This window comes from Pongo abelii, chromosome 3 (genome assembly GCF_028885655.2).
Source record: "Pongo abelii isolate AG06213 chromosome 3, NHGRI_mPonAbe1-v2.0_pri, whole genome shotgun sequence".
Taxonomy (NCBI): domain Eukaryota; kingdom Metazoa; phylum Chordata; class Mammalia; order Primates; family Hominidae; genus Pongo; species Pongo abelii.
The window spans coordinates 41,422,233-41,443,483 of NC_071988.2; the positions used below are offsets into that span (position 1 = coordinate 41,422,233).

The 21,251-nt window shown below is 34.3% G+C and overlaps 1 protein-coding gene across 2 annotated transcripts in view; it reads left to right on the forward strand.

Moving 5' to 3' along the window:
* The window catches only part of SLC30A9 (solute carrier family 30 member 9), a 99,217-nt gene extending 78,189 nt beyond the window's left edge, over positions 1-21,028 (forward strand). Inside the window, 7 exon segments of one of the 2 annotated variants that reach the window (NM_001131669.1) lie at positions 40-79; positions 1,274-1,345; positions 1,805-1,912; positions 5,255-5,420; positions 10,350-10,479; positions 12,914-13,027; positions 19,700-21,028. In NM_001131669.1, the coding sequence (NP_001125141.1) occupies positions 40-79; positions 1,274-1,345; positions 1,805-1,912; positions 5,255-5,420; positions 10,350-10,479; positions 12,914-13,027; positions 19,700-19,744 (675 nt within the window). In that variant the 3' untranslated portion in view covers positions 19,745-21,028. 2 annotated transcript variants of the gene reach the window in all.
* The last annotated feature ends 223 nt before the right edge of the window (positions 21,029-21,251 follow it).

A 21,251-nucleotide genomic window follows, 5' to 3' on the forward strand; every position in this document is an offset into this window, starting at 1 on the left:
GTACTTAATTTATGCTTTATTTTAATATTTCTTTTTTAGGCATATTGTATTTTAGCAGGATCATTAGTATCTGAAGGAGGTATGTACTGTCACAAAGTATGTCTCTATTCTTAATTTAGTAATATATATTCAGCTGTCCATTATTATAGTTTGCTAAGTTCTGTTGATTAAAGAAAAGCAAGTGTGGGAATAGGCATCTAAGCTTTCTCTACTTTTAGGGAGTAAAGTCTTTGTATAATGTACTGTGGTTGTTCCTGTAATGGATAGCTGTGGGGGGTTGTGTAAGTGTGCCCTGCCATGGGATGGCATCCTGGCTAGGCCTCATTTCTCTTTGTGTCCTGAGCTGCTAGGATAGGCTCAAGTAGGTGACTATCAGATAGATGCAGGACAATAACTGATGTGGCATGAAAGCGCTTAGCAAGCCCACCATATTTGTGGTTATTTTTAAACTATGTGGTGGTAAGAGGTGTTCCTTACAATTTTCACTTTGCAAACGTTATTCCTTTTTTGAACCCACTACCACTACTATCGCTGTTACTTGCTGATTCACTAAAAATTGGATAAATAATTATTTTACTTATTTAAAAGGGAAAGTATGTTTCGTTTTTGAGTATCATATCACAATACTCAAAACATTTGAAATGGAGTATAAAAAACATAATTAAACTGAACTTTTAAAATTAGAGTTTAATAATATTCACCAGAAGAAGCCTGGCTCTTGTGATACAAATATTTCGAAGTTTTTGAAATACACAGCTATAGCAGTATGATGACAGAGAACTGCTAATATCAGTATAAAACTGCCTGATTCACTGCTGTGCTCATGTTTACTTCTGAAACATTGTAACTTTCTATGTATAATGTTCCCTTCATCTATTTTTAAAATTAACATTTTTTATTGACAGATCCTAATTATATATGTTTATGGGGCCCCTCATCTTTGAAAGTCTATGAAATGGTTATAACACAACCTGCTTCAAAAGATTGGGAGGCTCAGAAATGAATGTGGTTAGTGTGGTGCTGCCAAATAGCAGCTCCTCAATAAGCTAAAGCTGTTGTTATTAGTAATTATATTTAATTATTATGGTTTAGAATTATGGGGTTCATTTTATTATAATGATTAATTGATAATAACTAATTAACATAGAACTTGTCCTTATTGCCAACCCTAGTTTTAAAATGTTGTGCTTATTCGTTTATCTTTTGAGATGCCATCTTTAAAGTTTGGAGGCATGAAGTTTCTGTCTTGCTGATATGAATGCTTTTCTTTTAGCAACACTTCTTGTTGCTGTAAATGAACTTCGCAGGAATGCTCGGGCTAAAGGAATGTCATTTTACAAGTATGGTATGTATTTTAGAAACCAAGTGTTTGTTTCACCTCCCTTATTTGCTTAAAATTACTTAGTACTGTTGTTGCTTTGTTCCTAATAGAAATGTACAAAATATATCTGAATATCATCCCTGTGTGGCTCTTACATATCCTTCAGCCCTTATTAAAAAGAAATGTAGTATAGAAATTTGAACATGGATACTTTATATTTGGATTTGACTTAAGTGAACTAAGGTATTTCTTTATATGGTTATATAACTTGAGAAAGTAATTTGACTTTATCAGTTATTGTTGACATTTAAGCCAAGAAATTATGTTTGCATTGAACAAGGTTTTTAAAATCATAATCTCTCATATACTTTTTTATCTTAATTTATATCTTGATTTTAAATGGATACTTATTAAAATGTTACCTGATAGTATCAAGTTAAGATTTTAGAAATTTTCTTTTCTTGTCTCTTCCCCAATGACTAGTAATGGAAAGTCGTGATCCTAGTACAAATGTGATATTATTGGAGGATACTGCTGCAGTCTTGGGAGTTATAATAGCAGCCACTTGCATGGGCCTTACTTCCATAACAGGTAAATATTTCTTAAATTACAGATGATTTATTTGTCCTACTTAAATAATTCTCTAATATGTGCTAATTTTCTCTCATATCATTGAATAATATTAAACCAACAAATTGTTAAATATTAATTCCATCCTAATCATTGACTTATGTAAGACATTTGGTCAGCAGAAGTATTCAGGTTTATTTGAATTAAAAATGTCTCTAAATTAGAAATAAGGAAGGCTATTTGTAGAGGATTTCTGTAATGCTGTAAGTCTTTCTAGCTGTGACTTAAAAAATTGTGCAATCACTCTGAACTTTTTATTTACCTATAAAAGTGTGGATAATATTTACCTTGGTAACCTGTTAGGTTTATTAAGAAAATATGAGAGTTTTAATAAACTCTAAAGTTCCAAACATATATACATAGGTCCTCAAATAACATTGTTGTGTTCAACTTGATTTTGTTATAATATTGTTGCGAAAAATATCAATTCCTAACTGGAGCTACCATCTCTGTGGAGTTTGCTCATTCTCCCTTTATTTGCGTAGGTTTTCTTTGGGCACTCCAACTTCCTCCCACATCACAATGCCATGCATGGTCAGTGAATTGGGGTGTCTATAAATAGTCCCAATCTGAGTGAGTGTGGGGGTGTGTGTAAGTGTGCCCTGCCATGGGATGGCATCCTGGCCAGGTCTGGTTCCTTCTTGTGCCCTGAGCTGCTAGGATAGGCTCAAGTAGGTGATAATCCAGACAAATGCAGGACAATAACTGATGTATGAAAGCGCTCAGCAAGCCTACATATTTGTGGTTGTTTATTTTTGAATTATGTGGTGATAATAGGTGTTCCTTACAGTTTTCACTTTGCAAACATTTATTCTTTGATTTAACCCACCACCCTACTATTGCTGATACTCACTGATTCACCAAAAATTGGGTAAATAATTATTTTACATAGGTTTTATTAGTTTTTAAAAATGTATATGTAGCCCACATTTATTTCAGTGTTCAATATTAGACATGTTTTGGGTCTTAGAAGTTCAGTGATGTTTTTGTGACCAGAAATATGCCATAGGAACTTAACTCTTTTTTTTTTTTTTTGAGACAGAGTTTCGCTCTTGTTGCCCAGGCTGGAATGCAATGGTGCCATCTCGGCTCACTGCAACCTCCACCTCCCGGGCTCAAGCGATTCTCCTGCCTCAGCCTCCCGAGTAGCTGGGATTACAGGCATGTGCCACCACGCCCGGCTAGTTTTGTATTTTCAGTAGAGACGGGGTTTCTCCATATTGGTCAGGCTGATCTCAAACTCCCGACCTCAGGGGTGATCCTCCCACCTTGGCCTCCCAAAGTGCTGGGATTACAGGCGTGAGCCACCACGCCCGGCCGGAACTTAACTCTTGTTTATATCAGTTAGCTTATGGTAAAATTGGTTTTCTTATATGTTGTTCCCTATAAAGTCGCAGTTTCTAAGAACCTATTGACAACATGAATGAGGACTTAACCATATATTGTGACTCTTGTTCATTTGTCTTTTTCCACCCTTAATGCCAATAATAACTACTGTTGCCTTCCTATTTCTTTAATTCTAAGTTGTTTCTGTCCTCATTTTGGTAGCTAATTAAGTGTTTTGAGGGCTAATAAAATACAGGTAAATGAAAAGACAGAAATTCTATTTTATTTTTATTTTCGAAAACAAAAGAACCATTTAGCATGAAAAGACTCAATTTATGAAGTTGGAATTCTCTTGGAAAGGAACTTCTTCCATTCTTCTCTATTTGTCCTTACATATTTAAAATAATTTTAGGTGACAAGCTTCCACAGTTCTGCAGTGTTTCTTCAAATAGTCTGAAATATGAATACTTCTCATTCTGAGTGTGCATTTTAATACCAAACCAGCATTCTCTGATGTTTATTGTGATCCAAAATATTTGTAAAAGTGTTGATTGTTTTTCTGGTTGACCATATAGTTTTAGACTGTTTTTGAACATAAATTACTAGCAAAATTTTAGGCTTAAGAAAAGTGTGACTTGATGCAGACGTCAACTTTGAATAATTTATTTTCTTTTACATAATAATAGAAACCAATCAAATCAAACTTACAAAAATATGTAATGTATTTTACATGAATTAAATTTTTCTTAATTAGCTAATTTATTCAAATTAAATTAAATAACATGCCAAGAAATAAAAGTTTTCTTAAAAAAGGTATTTTCTTTCAGCTAATATTCCTGTGATTTCTTTAAGAGTACATGAATGTATATATTTAAATAAAAATAACTCTTTACATTTGGATTTCTAAAGAGCAGTATTTGATTTTGAGCTCTATAATTACAAAACTTCTAATGGATAATGTTTTACAAGCAGATCATTTTTAACACTTAGTATAGATAAATGAGTTTGCTTTTTAGTGTTATAGCTTAGCAAAATATATGTTTTATCAAGCATTAAAAGAGTTAAATATATTGATGACATTTCATCTTTGGGATAAAAAGACTTGTAGTCATAAAAGCCATGTGTAAAATTTATTATAAAGATTTAAAATGTATTTATTGGTGTCTATTATATAAATATTACCTATACATTCATAGATGATAAATCAGCCTTTCTCATTGGTTCTGGGAGAGAAGCCCTGACAACCTAAGGCAAATATTAGAATCAGAATCACCTGAAGGGCTTGGGGAAACACAGAATGCTGAAACCCACATCCAGAATTTTTTATTCAGGGGTCTGAAATGAGGTCTGAGAATTTGCTTTTCTACCAAGTTTTCAAGTGATGGCTGCTGGTCCAGGAACCACACTTTGAGAAGCACCACCTTGAGGCACCTATGGCATGTAATGAATTAAGTTCTCTCCTTTTTATCTAGAATGATACTAGCTATATATCATCCTTGGTTGGATGAGAAGAGAGTCACCCATATTATTTTCTGTAGGGCTTAATTCTCTTACAGAACATTAGTAGGAAGAAGATACAGGAAAAGGTTTCTTTCAGCTTTTGATTTCACTGTTATTTTGTCTGTCTGGTGTAGGAAAATTGCTATGGATATATCTAAAAGAAACGGACTCTTCATTATGTCATTTTTTTGTATTGGTGTCTCTAACCTAAATGTGCTCAGAAACTTCACATATGTAATGACAGGTACAAGTAAGAGATGTTAATTATGTCACATAATACTCTTATGAAAGCAAGTTGTAGCATCCTCATTTTGTAGTATATTAAAACTATTAGGAGTCATTAAAGGAAGTAATTAAAGAAATTAGGAATAAATTTCAAGTGCCTTGATTTACTGGTTCTGGTTCTTTGCTCTCTATAAAGTTCACTGAAATAATATAAACTGTTAATTTATTGATTTTTTTATGTGCTTTATTTAGGCAATCCACTGTATGACAGCCTAGGTTCTTTGGGTGTGGGCACCTTATTAGGCATGGTCTCAGCATTCCTCATCTACACTAACACAGAAGCACTCTTAGGGCGGTCCATCCAGCCAGAACAAGTACAACGGCTCACTGAACTCCTGGAGAATGACCCATCAGTAAGGTCAGCCTTATTCCAGTAATCCTGTTAAGGCTTACAAAAACATATTAAAAAACAGAAATGCCTGGTTTGTAAATACTTCCAGAGGAAGTTTTGGATTCCTGGTCTTCAGAACGTTTTAGTCTGTAACTTTTCAGAATTATAATCCTGGAAGGAAGAAAGAATACACTTAGGAAACTCCTTCTAAGTTTCCTTTTAAATTTTCGATACTTCTAATTTTTAGAGTAAGGAACAGTCAGTTGATATAATGAGAATAGAAGTTTGCAAAGTAGTTGTCTTCTTAGTGAAAATACTTAATATGGAACCTGTAGAGTTGCCTTATATTCGCATTGCAATTACAAATTGAATATATTAAATTTAAAAAGATTTTTGTTCATTGGGCAATGATTACCAAATTAAATATAATTTATATTTATTTTGAAAATAGACTTTGTTTTAGCTCATTTTAAGTATTTTTCTTATAATCTTTATCTTTTAAATTATGTAAAACTAAAGAACTGGAGACTTAGGAGATAATAAGCAGAAGAGATACAGAATTCTAATAGTGCTTTTCAGTGAAATTCCAGCAGCATTGTGGTTTTATAATGAAATAAAAGAACAAACCTTTAAAAACCCAGTTTTTTACTAACTCGCTCTGTATTTTTTCAAACTTTAAAATAAGATTTTTTTGTGTATTGTACTTGAAGTCTTTAAGTTAAATCTTTTTAAAATGACCTGTATATCTGAATTAGTAAAATATATTAATGATTACTAGATTTATATTCTATGCCCTATATGTTTAATCTTGAAAAGTAACTATCTCATTGGAACAAGATTAGAAATTGAGAGATGGGCACAGTGGCACATGCCTATAGTTCCAGCTACTTGGGAGGCTGAAGCAGGAGGATCACTTGAGGCCAGGAGTTTGAGGCTAGTGTGCAATGATCATGTCTGTGAATAGCCATTCACTGCACTATAGTCTGGGCAGCATAGCAAAACCCTGTCTCAAAAAAAAAAAAAAAAAAAAAGATTAGAAGTTGAGCATTATGAAAATCGGTATTAGAGTTATTAACATAATGTGAGATAATCCAAATTAATATCCTTTCCTTGTGATGTTCTTGTCTGGTTTTGCTATTAAGATAATACTGGCTTCAGAGAATGAGTTGGGAAATGTTCTCTCCTATTTTTTTGGAAGAGTTTGTGAATAATTGATGTTAGCTTCTTTAAATGGTAGAATTCAAGTATCTGGATACGAGCTTTGCTGTGTGGGTAGTTTTTTGATTAGTAATTATATCTCTTGTTATGGATCTGTTCAGATTGTCTGTTTTTTCTTGACTTAGTTTAAGTAGCTTGTATTCTAGGAATTTGTCTTTTACTTCTAATTTACCTAATTTATTGGTATACAGCTCTTTATAATATTCCTTTGTAATCCATTTTATTTCTTTAGTGTTGGTACAAATGTCTCATCTTTCATTTCTGTAATTTGAATCTTCTCTTTTCTTGGTCAGTGTAGCTAAAAGTTTGTTCATTTTCTTGGTCTTTCTAAAGAACCGGCTTTTGGTTTAATTGACTTTCTCTGTTGTTTTTCTATTTTCTTTTTCATGAATTTCTGCTTTAATCTTCATTATTTTTTTCCTTCTGCTTGCTTTCAGTTTAGTTTGCTCTTTTTCCACTGTCTTAAGGTTAAGCTTTTAATTTGATGTTTCTTCTTTTTTAAAATAGACAATTACAGCTACAAATTTTCCTTTAAGTATTGCTTTCTCTGCATTCCACACATTTCCATATACTGTGCCATTTTCATTCATCTTATAGTATTTTCTAATTTCTTTTTTTATTCTTATCAGTTATTTAGGGGAGTATGTTACTTAATTTTTACGTATTTGTGAGTTGCACAGATTTCTTTCCATTATTGATTTATTGTTTTGTTCTATTGTGGTCAAAGAATATATTTTATATTAGTTCTGTCCTTTTAAATTTACCAAGGTTTGTTTTATGGCCTTACATATAGTCTTGGATAATATTCATGTGCACTTGAGGAGAATATATATTCTGCTGTTGTTGTAGAGTGTTCTGTAGATGTTTGTTAGGTTTAATTGGTTTATAGTGACTTCAATTTCCCTAATTATCTTCTTGCTGTATTGTTCTATCCTTTTTTTTTTTTTTTTTTTTTAGATGGAGTTTTGTTCTTGTTGCCCAAGCTGGAGTGCAGTGGCATGATCTTGGCTCACTGCAACCTCCGCCTCCCAGATTCAAGTGATTCTCCTGCCTCACCCTCCCAAGTAGCTGGGATTACAGGTGCTCACCACCATGACCAGCTAATTTTTGTATTTTTAGTAGAGACAAGGTTTCACCACTGGCCACGTTGGCCAGGCTAGTCTCAAACTCCTAAGAGACGAGGTTTCATCACTGGCCATGTTGGCCAGGCTGGTCTCAAACTCCTGACCTCAGGTGATCCACCCGCCTCGGCCTCCCAAAGTGCTAGGTGTGAGCACTGCGCCCGGCCTCTGTATCTGTTATTGAAAGTATCGAAGTCTCTAGTTATTGTTGTTGTATTATCTGTTTCTCCCTTCATTTCTTCTCGGTTTTGGCATCATATATTTTGGTGCTCTGTTGGTACATACGTGTTTATAATTTTGTATATATTGTTTAATAAGTAATGTCTAAAAAAGAGCTATAAACTGAAAGACTGGCAAATTCGAAATTTTCTGGAAGAGTGAAAATCTGTGGATTCAATTATTGGAAAAAATACATTAGTAATCCAGAAAATTCATACAATTTTTTAAACAGTATATTAGTTACCTACTGCTGTGTGACAAATTGGCCCAAAACTTAGTGGTTTAAACAACATATTACCATCTTACAGTTTCTTTGAGTCAGGAATCAGGGCACAGCTTATCTGGGTCTTCGACTTCAGGGTTTCTCATAGACTGTAATCAAGGTGTTGACTGGGATTATAGTCATCTCCTGGGGAAGGAGCTGCTTCTAACCTTACTCACAGGATTGTTGGCAAGATTTAGCTCCTTGCCAAATGGGCCTCTTCAACATGGCAGCTTGCTTAATCAAAGCATGCAAGTTGATAGGGCAGTAGTGTGAACAAGACAAAAGTCACAGATTAGTCACCTGGTCTTGGAAATGACATCTCATCACTTTGCCATATTTGGTAGGTATAGCCCACATTCAGGGAGAGGAGATCACACAAGGGCTTGCGTATAGGTGGCAGGGATTGATCATTGGGAGCCCTCCAAACAGTTTTCTGTCTGTAGTTAGTTATATGTAAGAACATAAAGAAAAAGTATATCTGAATATATTTATTAGTTGCTACTTACATACCAGCCAAATAATGAAATGTGTTAATACTCTGTGAAGACTAAAGTAGAAATGATTTTTAAAAATGAATAAATATGTTCTGTGAGTTACCAGGAGAGGAAAAAAAAAAAGAATAAATGATATAGCCTCTTGCCAATCTGAAAAAGTTTTAACTTGAGCACATGTAACTATAAATATTAAAACATTAATTCTTATTTCACCCTTGATGGTTGATTAAAATATAGCTTCCTTACATGGATAAAAAATTTTGGACTCAGTGTTTAGTAACCTGCTCAGGATCCCTCAGAAATTAGGGTCTAATGTTTTAAGAATACTTGGAGTCTTTACGTAGGCTTGTTTTTCTAGTAAATCTCCATGTCCTCAGAATTCAGAGTGTTTTGTTATTTCTTATATATGCTGTACAGAAAAGATCTTACACTGATCACTGTAGAAAGAAGAGAATTTCTCAACAGTTTCTAGGGAAGATTGATTACTGAGGGTTAGAGCAGGAGGGGTGAAAAGTAGTTATGCTTGAGTATCTGCTTTCCTGTCTGGGAGGCAAAAGGGTATGATGCAAAGACCACTGGGCTTGGATATCTGAAGAGCTGGGCTGGGGAGTCCTAGTCTGCTGTTTACTAGCTGAATTACCTTGAGCAAGTCACTTATGCCCCTCTAGGATGGTTTTATCATGTGTAAAATAAAGATGTCACCCTATCCACTTATGAAAGCCATCCATTAAATGCCTGCCTTATAGTTCTTACTATATTAAACATTTTATATATGTATTAGCTCATTATTCCTCACATCAAGTCCCATGTGGCAGTTATTATTAACCTCATTCTAATAGAGAACTTCACAGCATTGTATGAAAACTTTTAAAGAAGCTAGTGAACATACAATTGGTTAATATACTCTAAAACACCATTATAAATTAAAACAAATTTTTATATGGCATTTAGGAAATTGATAAGTGGATATATGGGGACAAAGGCTTATGAGATAACATGACATTTTAGAAAATTGATTTAGAGTTAATGAAAAAAAAATATATATATATATATATATTTTTTTTTTTTTTGAGACAGAGTCTTACTCTGTTGCCCAGGCTGGAGTGCAGTGGCACAATCTGGGTTCACTACAACCTCTGCCTCCCAGGTTCAAGCGATTCTCCTGCCTCAGCCTCCCGAGTAGCTGGGATTACAGGCACGCACCACCATGCCTGGCTAATTTTTGTAGTTTTAGTAGAGACAGGGTTTCACCATATTGGCCAGGCTGGTCTCAAACTCCTGACCTCAGGTGATCCTCCCCCCTCGGCCTCCCAAAGTGCTGGGATTACAGGCATGAGCCACTGCGCCCAGCAGAGTTAATGAATTTTTAATACACGAGCTTTATAATTCATATATATAAATTACCATAAAATAATATTCGTTAAGTTTGCACCTTTGTATGATATCATGCCAAAAAAAAGCTAAATGGACGGGCCTTGGAAAATGATAGGTGGTACTTAATGGTGAATACTCTGAAGCCATCTTAGTCCATTCTCGTAACTAGTGGGGAATAAACAATAATTCAAGCCTTTGTGCTATTAAAGTATATATATGTGTATGTATGTATAAATAAATTTGTATGCATTGTTATTGATTGCAGGGCAATTCATGATGTTAAAGCCACAGATCTGGGATTAGGTAAAGTAAGATTTAAGGCAGAAGTAGATTTTGATGGGCGAGTTGTTACAAGATCATATTTGGAAAAACAAGATTTTGACCAAATGTTACAAGTAAGTTTATTTATTGTTTTCTTACATAACTGAGGGTTAGAAAAATGCTTTTAAGGTAAACAAAATGAATTTTTTTTTTATAGATCTTAAAGGCACTTTAGCTCTCCAACTTCTTAGGTTCCAAAATTTAACAGAGACCTTTATATTTACTATGGAAGGGTTCAGAGGAGACAGCGGAAGAACAAACTTCTGCTATTACATGCTTGCTATGTGCATTTAATCTTTTTTTATCTAATTTACCCTCAACAACCCTGTTATTTCAACAATGAAATAACATTTTTATTTTAACATATATAGAAATTGAAACACAGAGAGATTAAGTAACTTGCCTTAAGTTGTAGTGCCATAGAGATGGAGTCATATATGAATCGAGATCTGCCTGACTCCAGAATCCATTTTTTTATTAAGAATAGTTTAAAAGATAATTTATAAAACAGAATATAATGAACAGCACAGATGTTACCACTTGCCCCTGTCAAATCTTAACATTTTGCTATAGTGTGTTTGCTTAAGATCTTAATAAAAGAAATAATTACAAAAACAGTTCAAGCCCCCATTTTCTCTTTCTATATTTCATTCTTCTTCTTCCATCCCTAGAATTAAACATTATGCTGGATTTGGTACCTGTCTTTTCCATTCAGATTTTTATACTTTTCAGCATTTTTTAGTATAATATGTAACATTTTGAATGTTTAAAAATTGGTATAAATGGTATCCTACTGTGTGCATCTCTACAACTGACATAACAACATATTTTTTAGATTCTTCCATGTTAATTTATATATCTCTAGTCAGTTTACTTTCATTGTTTTAGAGCATTTCATCCTATGAATATGCTGTAATTTATTTATTTTGTCTCCAGTTGATGGACATTTATATTACTGTTAGAAACAATGCCATGGCCGGGCGCAGTGGCTCACATCTGTAATCCCAGCACTTTGGGAGGCTGAGGTGGGCAGATCACGAGGTCAAGAGATCGATACCATCCTGGCCCACATGGTGAAACCCCGTATCTACTAAAAATACAAAAATTAGCTGGGCGTGGTGGCGCGCGCCTGTAGTCCCAGCTACTCGGCAGGCTGAGGCAGTAGAATCGCTTGAACCTGGGAGGTGGAGGTTGCAGTGAGCCTAGATCGTGCCACTGCACTCCAGTCTGGGCAACAGAGCGAGACTCCATCTCAAAAAAAAAAAAAAAAAAAAATGAAAGAAACAATACCATGATTGCATTCTTACATGTTTCCTTGTTCACATATATGAAAATTTCTTTAGTATGGTGTATATATAGATAGCTAGATTTTAAATAGGTGGGCCATTGGGTGTACTTACCTTCAGCTTGCCTAGGTCTTACCAAGTTATTTTCCAAAGTGTGTCAATTTAACTTCCATCATTGTATATCAAGGTTCTTGCTTCATATTCTTACATGATTGTATTAATAGAGTTATTAAATTTTTGCCAGTTTGATAGGTGTGAAATAGTATCTTGTTGTAATTTTATTTCTTGGAGTATTGAGGTTAATAAATATTGAAGTTCATTGACCAGTGGGATTTCCTCTACATTGCTCCCTGGTTTTTCATGTTTTAAGTTCATTTGTATTACACTTACAGATTTGAAAGGTCTTTATTTTATTGTATTGTATTGTTATTTTTTGAGACAGAGTCTCGCTCTGTTACCCAGGCTGGAGTGCAGTGGCGTGATCTTGGCTCACTGCAACCTCCGCCTCTCAGGTTCAAGCAATTATCTACCTCAGCCTCCCAAGTAGCTGGGATTACAGGTGCCTGTGACCACACCCGGTTAATTTTTCTATTTTTAGTAGAGATGGGGTTTCACTATCTTGGCCAGGCTGGTCTTGAACTCCTGGAAAGGTCTTTATTTTTAATATCTTGGATGCTAATTCTTACTTGCATATATGCAATTATTTTTTTCTAGTTTATAACTTCCTTTTCTTTTTGTTGTTATACAAAATATTTAATATGATTTTTAATTTTAATGTCAGATTTGTAATCTTTTCCTCTGTGCTTTTTATTCTTTTGCATGAAAAATCCTTCCATATCCCATTATCATAAAAATATTCTCTTCTCGTCTACTAGTTTTGTGGTTTGTTTTTTACCCTTATGTCTTTCATCTACTTCGAATTATTTTAATGGTCTTACATAGGGATTCAATTTTTTTTCTTAAGGGAAAATATTCTAACACTATTTATTGACTATATTATTTCCCCAGTAATTTTGTAGTGCTACCTCTGTGTAGTATTATACTCAGTTTTCTTGATCTGAATTGTTTTGGAAATAGGTAATCCATTGCCTGTGGCTTAAAGTTTTAAAAATGTTCATTAAACTTAATGGTGTTTGTTATAGGTTTTTTTTTTTTAAGGAGTCATAAGTGTACCACTATGGTTTTTAAAAAATTTATTTTCCTGTTTTCATTTTCTTTATAGGAAATTCAAGAAGTGAAAACTCCTGAAGAACTAGAGACCTTTATGCTTAAACATGGAGAAAATATTATTGATACTTTAGGAGCTGAAGTAGATAGACTTGAGAAGGAACTGAAAGTAAGATGTATTCATAAAAATAACATAATGATAATGGCAGCTATTTTTTTGAGTACTTACTCTACAGCAGACACTAAGTGCATCCATCACATGCATGCTTTAACCCACTCATAACTCCACAATGTGTAGGTATTTATAAGCAAGAAAATGACTGGGTTAGATAAGTTGAATAATTTACCCAAGGAAATAGGGAAATTGTGATTTGAACCAGATTCTTTACTTTTAAACACTACTTTATGCAGCCTGCTTAGTTTCTAAAATAGTCAAAGGGGGTTTTTCTGTTTGTTAATAAATAAGCATTTTCAAAGTTCCTAGAGAAAGATGAAAAGGAAACTTTAGACTCTGGTCAAAAGTTAGAAAAAATAGAATGTGTATCTTGCTTTTAGTCCATTTGAAATTATTTTCTGTTTTTGTTTGTTTCTATTCAGTTGGAGGTTACTGTAATTTATTGATTATGTTACTGAAATATTACCTGATCCTGATCAGGTTGTCTTTTAAAATGTCTCAGTGTTCTCAAATTGCCATTTATTGGCATTTGAATTCTGTTTGCAATGAATAAAAACTTGTAAATGTTCTTTAATGTATATAATTTGTTGAAGGCAGTGCTTTTTCTTCAGTTGATATTGACCATTCTTTAATTTTGTAAAAAATTGAAGAAAAAAAGGTCCATCTCTACTTTACAAGTTTTCCTTTGAGAATCTGGATATCTGATTAGATTAATGCAAGTACTTCAAATAAGATTTTGTTAATATTATAGTTCATGAGCTTTATCTGACGTAATTTTTGAATTTTCTAGATGAGCATTTCTCAAATATTTTGGTCTTAAGACTCTTTCATTCTTAAAAATTATTGCAGACCCCAAAGAGATTTTATTTATTTGAGTTATAGTTATTGATATTTACCAAATCATGCATGAAAGTAGGTAAATTTTAAAATATTTATCATTTACTTTTAAAAACATACACCTATTTAATATAAATAACTTTTTTTTTTTTTTTTTTAACTAAGATAGAGTCTCACTCTGTTGCCTAGGCTGGAGTGCAGTGGCACGATCTGGACTCACTGTAACCTCCGTCTCCTGGATTCAAGCAATTCTCCTGCTTCAGCCTCCTGAGTAGCTGGGACTACAGGCGCCTGCCACCATGCCTGGCTAATTCTTGTATTTTTAGCAGAGATGAGGTTTCACCATGTTGGCCAGGCTGGTCTCAAACTCCTGACCTCAAGTGATCTGCCTGCCTTGGCCTTCCAAAGTGCTGGGATTACAGGAGTGAGCCACCCCACCCAGTCACTTTTTTTTTTTTAATTGAGACAGAGTCTCGCACTGTCGCCCGTGCTGGAGTGCAGTGGCGTGATCTCAGCTCACCGCAGCCTCTGCCTTCCAGGTTCAAGGGATTCTATGTACAGTATTACTCTCCTGGCAATGAAGTGTGACAGTAGCATGACATGTTGCCAACCAGGAAGCTCATCTGAGACTTGGTGACCAGAGATTTTATTGAGGCTCCATAGTTGACTGCCTAAGTGGCTGACCTTTTGTCTCTAGCCCTTCTAGAGGTAGAGCAGATACTATGTGGCCAAAGGCCCCCATCATATATCACATTCTAAAGTTAATGCCCCCAGATAAACAAAGACACTCTTAGGCAGGACATGTCAAGGGCCTAGAAGTTCCCTCCCAGTTATGGAGAACAAAAGCCAAACCTCCCTTTGGGTAAGATTAATTCTCTACTATACACTGTTATATTTAAAATCTGTTGGTCTGTCTTTATACTCTGAATGAATCTTTTACCCATGCATGATTCTATAACATTATGAATTAGTATTTTGGAAAATACTGGTTCACAGAAGTATATAGATCTTTCAGATGTTGATACATTTCTAAATATGGGTACACTCTCAGGCTGATGGGGTGGATATGTTTTTCAACTTAAATTTCCACTTAAAAGCTTGCATTTTATCATTAGCAACAAATACTGTTGTTTTCCTTGAAATAAGACTCATTTTGTTCATTTTTTAGGAGATGCCTGCCAAATACCCAAATTTGAATAAACCGAGTTTGTTAATCTTTCAAATAAAAATGTACTCTAGATTAAAAAGCAGTTTATTCAGCTCACAACTTAAGCAATCAAAGAAGTACTTTTACATACTTTCCATTTTGTCACAGTATTTTTAAAAGTGAACTCAAGGGTTGAGGTTTAATAAAATGGATACATTTGCTATTTCATGAAAGACTTTTTAAAATGAAACTGGCTTTTTTTTTTTATGTCAAGTGTGGGACAGTAGAGACAATGACTACTGGTATTGTTTGATGCCATTTGCGTTGAATTGTGCAAAGGTGCAAGCAGTTTTACCCACCATTGTTTTTATGCCATCAGGAAATGTCAGCATAGTGAAAAAAACAAAGAATGTGTCTTACAGTTACTGTGAAAATAGTTCTGACCTTAGAGTCCCCCTAAAAAGGTCTCAGGACCCCAGCAGTCCTTGAACCGCACTTTGCAAACAACTAATCTATATAAAATGTGAGATGATGGTTATTTTTGTGCAAGGTAGCACGAGAGTGAATAAACTTTGCTCTTTATTCTATTTGTTTTTATTTTGCTGGCAAGGAGAATAATGGACTAAATATTTGCTTTACATTTTAGTAGATACAAGAAATCAGAAGCCAGATTTAAGAATAATCAACAAATTGGTCATTGTCACCTACATTTACTCTTACAACAATCAGACCTTATTGTTTTTGTTTAGCTAACTTTGAATTTTAACTAGAGGCTATTAAATCATTAATAATGTTTTTGAATTATGTAAGTCTTTCAAACCAGGAAGCTAAGTATAATCCATACATTCAGGTGGAAACATCTTTGGCTAAGATAATAAAGCATGGCCGGGCGCACGCGGTGGCTCACGCCTGTAATCCCAGCACTTTGGGAGGCCGAGGCGGGTGGATCATGAGGTCAGGAGATCGAGACCATCCTGGCTAAAATGGCGAAACCCCGTCTCTACTAAAAATACAAAATATTAGCCAGGCGTGGTGGCGGGCGCCTGTAGTCTCAGCTACTCCAGAAGCTGAGGCAGGAGAATGGCATGAACCCAGGAGGCGGAGCTTACAGTGAGCCGAGATCGAGCCACTGCACTCCAGCCTGGGCAACAAAGTGAGACTCCATCTCAAAAAAAAATAAAAATAAAAATAAAAAAATAAAATAAAGATAATAAAGCATAATTAATCTTAAGTCAAAGGACATGTTCATAGTTGAGGTGCCAAACCAAAAGGGAATGCATGAATGTAATTGTTTTTCTTAGTCATGAAAATAAGCTGATTTTCTTTTGAAAACTAAAACTTTGTTCACTGGCATATTCCTTCATTTTTAGTATCTCAGTTTAAATTGTAATTATTATTGGATTATTTTGGAAGGTCACACTCATTTATATAATTCTGTACCAGTGGAGTCATCTCTGATGAGTAATGCCATTGAGTGTTGAAATAGATTATATTTTTGGCTTAAAATTCCAGAACTTGTGGCTGGGCGCAGTGGCTCACGCATGTAATCCCAGCACTTTGGGAGGCCAAGGCGGGTGGATCACCTGAGGTCAGGAGTTCAAGACCAGCCTGACCAATATGGTGAAACCCTATCTCTACTAAAAATAGAAAAATTAGCTGGGCGTGGTGGCGGGTCCTTCTAGTCCCAGCTACTTAGGAGGCTGAGACAGGAGAATTGCTTGAACCTGGGAGGTGGAGGTTGCAGTGAGTCGAGATTGTGTCACTGCACTTCAGCCTGGGCGACAGAGCAAGACTCCATCTCAAAAAAAAAAATCTAGAACTTTTGTATAGTTATTTGTAAAGGTGTTAAAAATAATAGAGACTAATTCATAGATTCCCATATTACAAGATAGGAACTACAAAATTAATATAAAATATATCTTTGACCTGTTAAACATTTTTTTGTCTTATCTCTGTATTTCAGAGTATAGATAAACCTTTCTCCCATCCCTTCATTAAGTTTTTTGTTTATGATGATCAATAGAATTAGTTCATTGGGAGGCTGCTGTAGCATTCATAAATTCCTTATAAATAATGTCTGAATTAAATGCTCTGTTCTTTACTTTGCCTTGGTTTCTCCAGTTTCTCTTAAAGCATTGTTTTTAATGAATCTGCAGCATTGTAAAATAAATTATGTAATTTGGGCTTTAACTCTCTGCAAGTATTGGAATAAAATCCTCATGGTGTGTAAAATAGCCTAATCGGTATTGAGCAATGCAAGGAATATAGATTTTAAAGTACTTGTTGAATAAGTGGATGAAAATTTTAAGTTGCATACCAACTACTGATTTTCAGTTCTGTTCAATAAATATTAGTTTCTACTATACACATGATATCTTGTTAGGCGGTAAACATTGAATTTTAAGGATATTAATCATATATACTCATTCATTCAGCATATATTGTGTGCTTTGTATTGTGCACATATACTTTTACAAATTTGATTAGTTCACTCTCAAAACTTGATTTTAAAAAGCAGAGCAAATTTTTAGGCTTTTTTTTTAGATAAAGCTTTTATTAGTACACATTTGTTTATATCATGCTTTTTAGACAGAATAATGTCAAACTTTTAATGAACAGGTAAATTTTTCAAGTCATATTAGGATAGGTAAGGGTTGATTGGAGTAGGAAGATACAATTTAGTTTCATTTCTGTTTGGAGAATTTTTTTTTAATTCCATATTGAGTTTAAGGAGTTCTAGAGACGGGATAGTTTTAAATAAGGAAAAAGTTGGGAACAAAAGTGTGCCCTCCTTGTTAAAAGGTCCCTGGTCATTCCCACATTAGGATCTAAGAGGAAAGTACCCCCAGGCACACCTGAGCGACACTAGTTATAAGAAAAATCCCTGTGTGCACTCAGTAGAGTGTTCTTGCTGGAGCAAAACTCCAATATTCTGCCAGATTTTGTTTTTATAACTGGATGCCTTTAATACGAGTAATATGCATATGGTCCTAGGATATTTTTAAGCTAGGAATCCTAACTGAATCATTTACAGGAACTTTTCTCCCCTTTTGATTTATTTTTGCAATTTTTATCAATAATGCACAAAGTTTATAAAGTCAAATAGAACTGAAAAGATTGTAACAGAAATAACTATCACTGCCTCACCTGCCTCAGTACTTATATTTTAAGAGATAACCATTTTTAATACTTTTAGTATGTCTTTATTTACTGCCATATTTCTGCATAAAAGTCTTATACTACTTCTCTTGATTTAACAGTATTTCCTCTATGATAGGTGTAGATTTAGTTCTTTTATACACTACTTTCTGTCCTCCCTTCTCACAGTATTAATATATTACATTTTATTATATTTGTAATTCCCCTCAAGTTGATTTAGGTGCCCTTCCTTTGTGCACTCACAGGAAAAAGAAATCCAAAATCTTTACTTTGCTCTGTGGTAGCCGAGTGTTGTAATTGCCTACTTAATTTACCTATATCACCTCACTACCAAACGTAAGTCCACTGAAGGCAAATACTGTTTGTTCCCAGCTCATTGTCATATACACTTCAATGCCTGGCACAGAGTAGGCATGTAATAGTAGACAGTATTGGTTGTTATTGAATTGAAGTTCCCTAAGCTAGCATATAAGATTTTTAACAACCTGATTTCTGCCTGTCTTTCCAGCCTCATTACCAACCCTACCCTTTTTGCAGCTTCTGTGCTAGCTATACCATAGTGCCAGTGCACACTTTGCAGGCTGTCTGACTTTGCTGATGTTGTGTTTTCTGTCTAGACACTCTTCATTATCTACCTGGAAGGCTCACCATATGCAGACTTAGCTTAGATATTATATCCTCAGTGAAATTTTCTAGATCTCATGAGCAAAATGGCTGTCTCATTTTTGCTCCCAGTGTTATTATTTAGTACAGTGTAATAGGAGCTTGGGGTCTGGAATCAGGCCTGGAGTCAGGCCTGGAATCAATCCTGGCTCCATCACTTACTAGCAGTGTGACTTCAGACAGGTTAGTTAATTTCTTCATACTTCAGTTTTCCCATGTATAAGATGGAAATAGTAATTAGGTTATGAGGCTTTTAAAACACACATACATGTGCACATGTAACACAGTACTTGATAAATGAGTGAGTAAGCAATAAATGTTAACTTTTTATTATTAGCTCTAATACTTTAACTTGTAGATGGTTACTGCTATGCTTGTCTCCCTAGCTAAACTGAGTCACTCAGGGTCAGGAACAGAGTCTTATTTAATAATCATAGCTCTGTTTTCTAGCATAGGGCCCAGCCCACGAATATATGGATTGTTGCTAAAGTATATAAAATGAGTGGTTGTCAATTTACTCTTTTTGATTATTATTGTTTTGCAGTGATTTTCTTTTCACCACACAAAAATGTGTATTTCCAGTGCTTTGCAATGCTTGGCATGTACTAGATCCTTAATGCACTTTTGTATTAACAAACACATGAACAAACTTAGGAATGTGGGACTACTTATTGTACTGTTTATAGTATGTCTATTTACCTATTGATCTTATTTTTTTTCTTATGCAACTATTTCTCTCATTAGTATGCTATAGTGAAATAGTTTGCACATGTTTTCATTGGCTCTAATGATCAAAAGGAATAAAAAGAAACAAGATTTTATTTTGCTACAAATAATGTGGTGGTGATTTTTCTTTCCAGAAACGAAATCCTGAAGTTCGACATGTAGATTTGGAGATACTGTGAGTTTGATGGAATGAATCACCTGGGTGGGGACCTTGGAAACAAGTTTGTCCGTCCACTCTACAAAATTTCCTCCTCTCCTACACTGAAGGACTCAGTGCCGTGCAGAAGCCTTTTTTTTAAGATGAAGGAAATATTTTATGTAAAGAGCAACTCAGTAGGACACAGAACTAAAACTACTACTTACATCTAAGAGACACACTACAAGTTGAATCAATTTGAAAATCATGTTTTTATGCTTCCATAGGGAACATTTTGGTTATTTAAATTGTTCATAATATCCCATATTTCACCTGTTCAGTGTATACTGTACTTTGCAATCATCTTTCCTTTTTTCACATTGGTAAAAATAAGTGGCATCCATAGGATCATGATTTTTAATTTGTTGCCTCTGAAGATTTCACTCCATCAAGATCTGCCAATCTTGAATATTCTGGCTAAATCTTGGTATGTGGTTTTTAAAGTCACTCCGTTTCAAAGTCTGTCTTTCCTTATACAATGTGGAAATTATTTCTCCATACCTTGTGATTTTGACCTGAGTGCTAAGAGAATCACTCTCCTTACCTAGTTATCTACAAATGTTCATTCCAGAAATGTTTAGTTACTGAATTGAATGAAGACATCTCAGTATACTCTTTTAGGTCATAGTAGTTGCCATTTTGTAAAATTTATTTTTTCTTCTTTGCTCTTTTCCCCTTATTTGGTTTAATTTTTCTAATGTTAGGAGATATAGTCCTAGATATTTCCATGGGCCAGTGTGATGACTTTTTTTTAAATGAGGTTCAGTACCATAATGTTTATTTACTGGGAGATAATGCATTTATAAGCATTTTAAAATTCTGTAAAATGGGTTAGAAATATTTATAATTTTACAGGCAGGACAGCATTTGACTTTTATTTAAAAGGCGGCACTACTTATGTAAATCTGAGCTGTGGGATATTTCTGGCTTTAAGAGAGAGACAGAATCTCTTACTGAAACTCATGGTCGTGATTTTGTATAATATAGTTCATACTGTGTCTGTGAGTTTCTTCCAGTTACAAATGGGCATTTAGCATAGTTATATTGACTATAACATGTAAGTAAATAGCTTTCTACTGACCCTAAGTTATCAAGGTGAAAAAAACATGCAATTCAGTAATTGAAAATGTGGTGAAAAGCTGCAGCTGTCATCATCAAAACAACTCATAACGTACTTTAAAATGTTCAGGTAGCAGTGAGCATTGTTCATATGAGAATGGCGGCTGGGTGATCTCTTTGCTGAATAAATGAGTTGTTAACATGTGGACCCAACTGCGTGCGTGAGATCTGTCTTAAAACTTACTGAAATGGAAATTTATGAATTATTGCAAATTGTAATGCTGGAAACAAAAAATAAATCCTTGGTTAAAGGGTTTGTAATGGTGATTTCTGATCCAGAAATCTCATTTACTGGAAAATTGTGAGACTTTACGTTGGTGTATTTTTCTTTTTTCTGTTTTTTTTTTTTTTTTTTTTTTTTACTATTACAG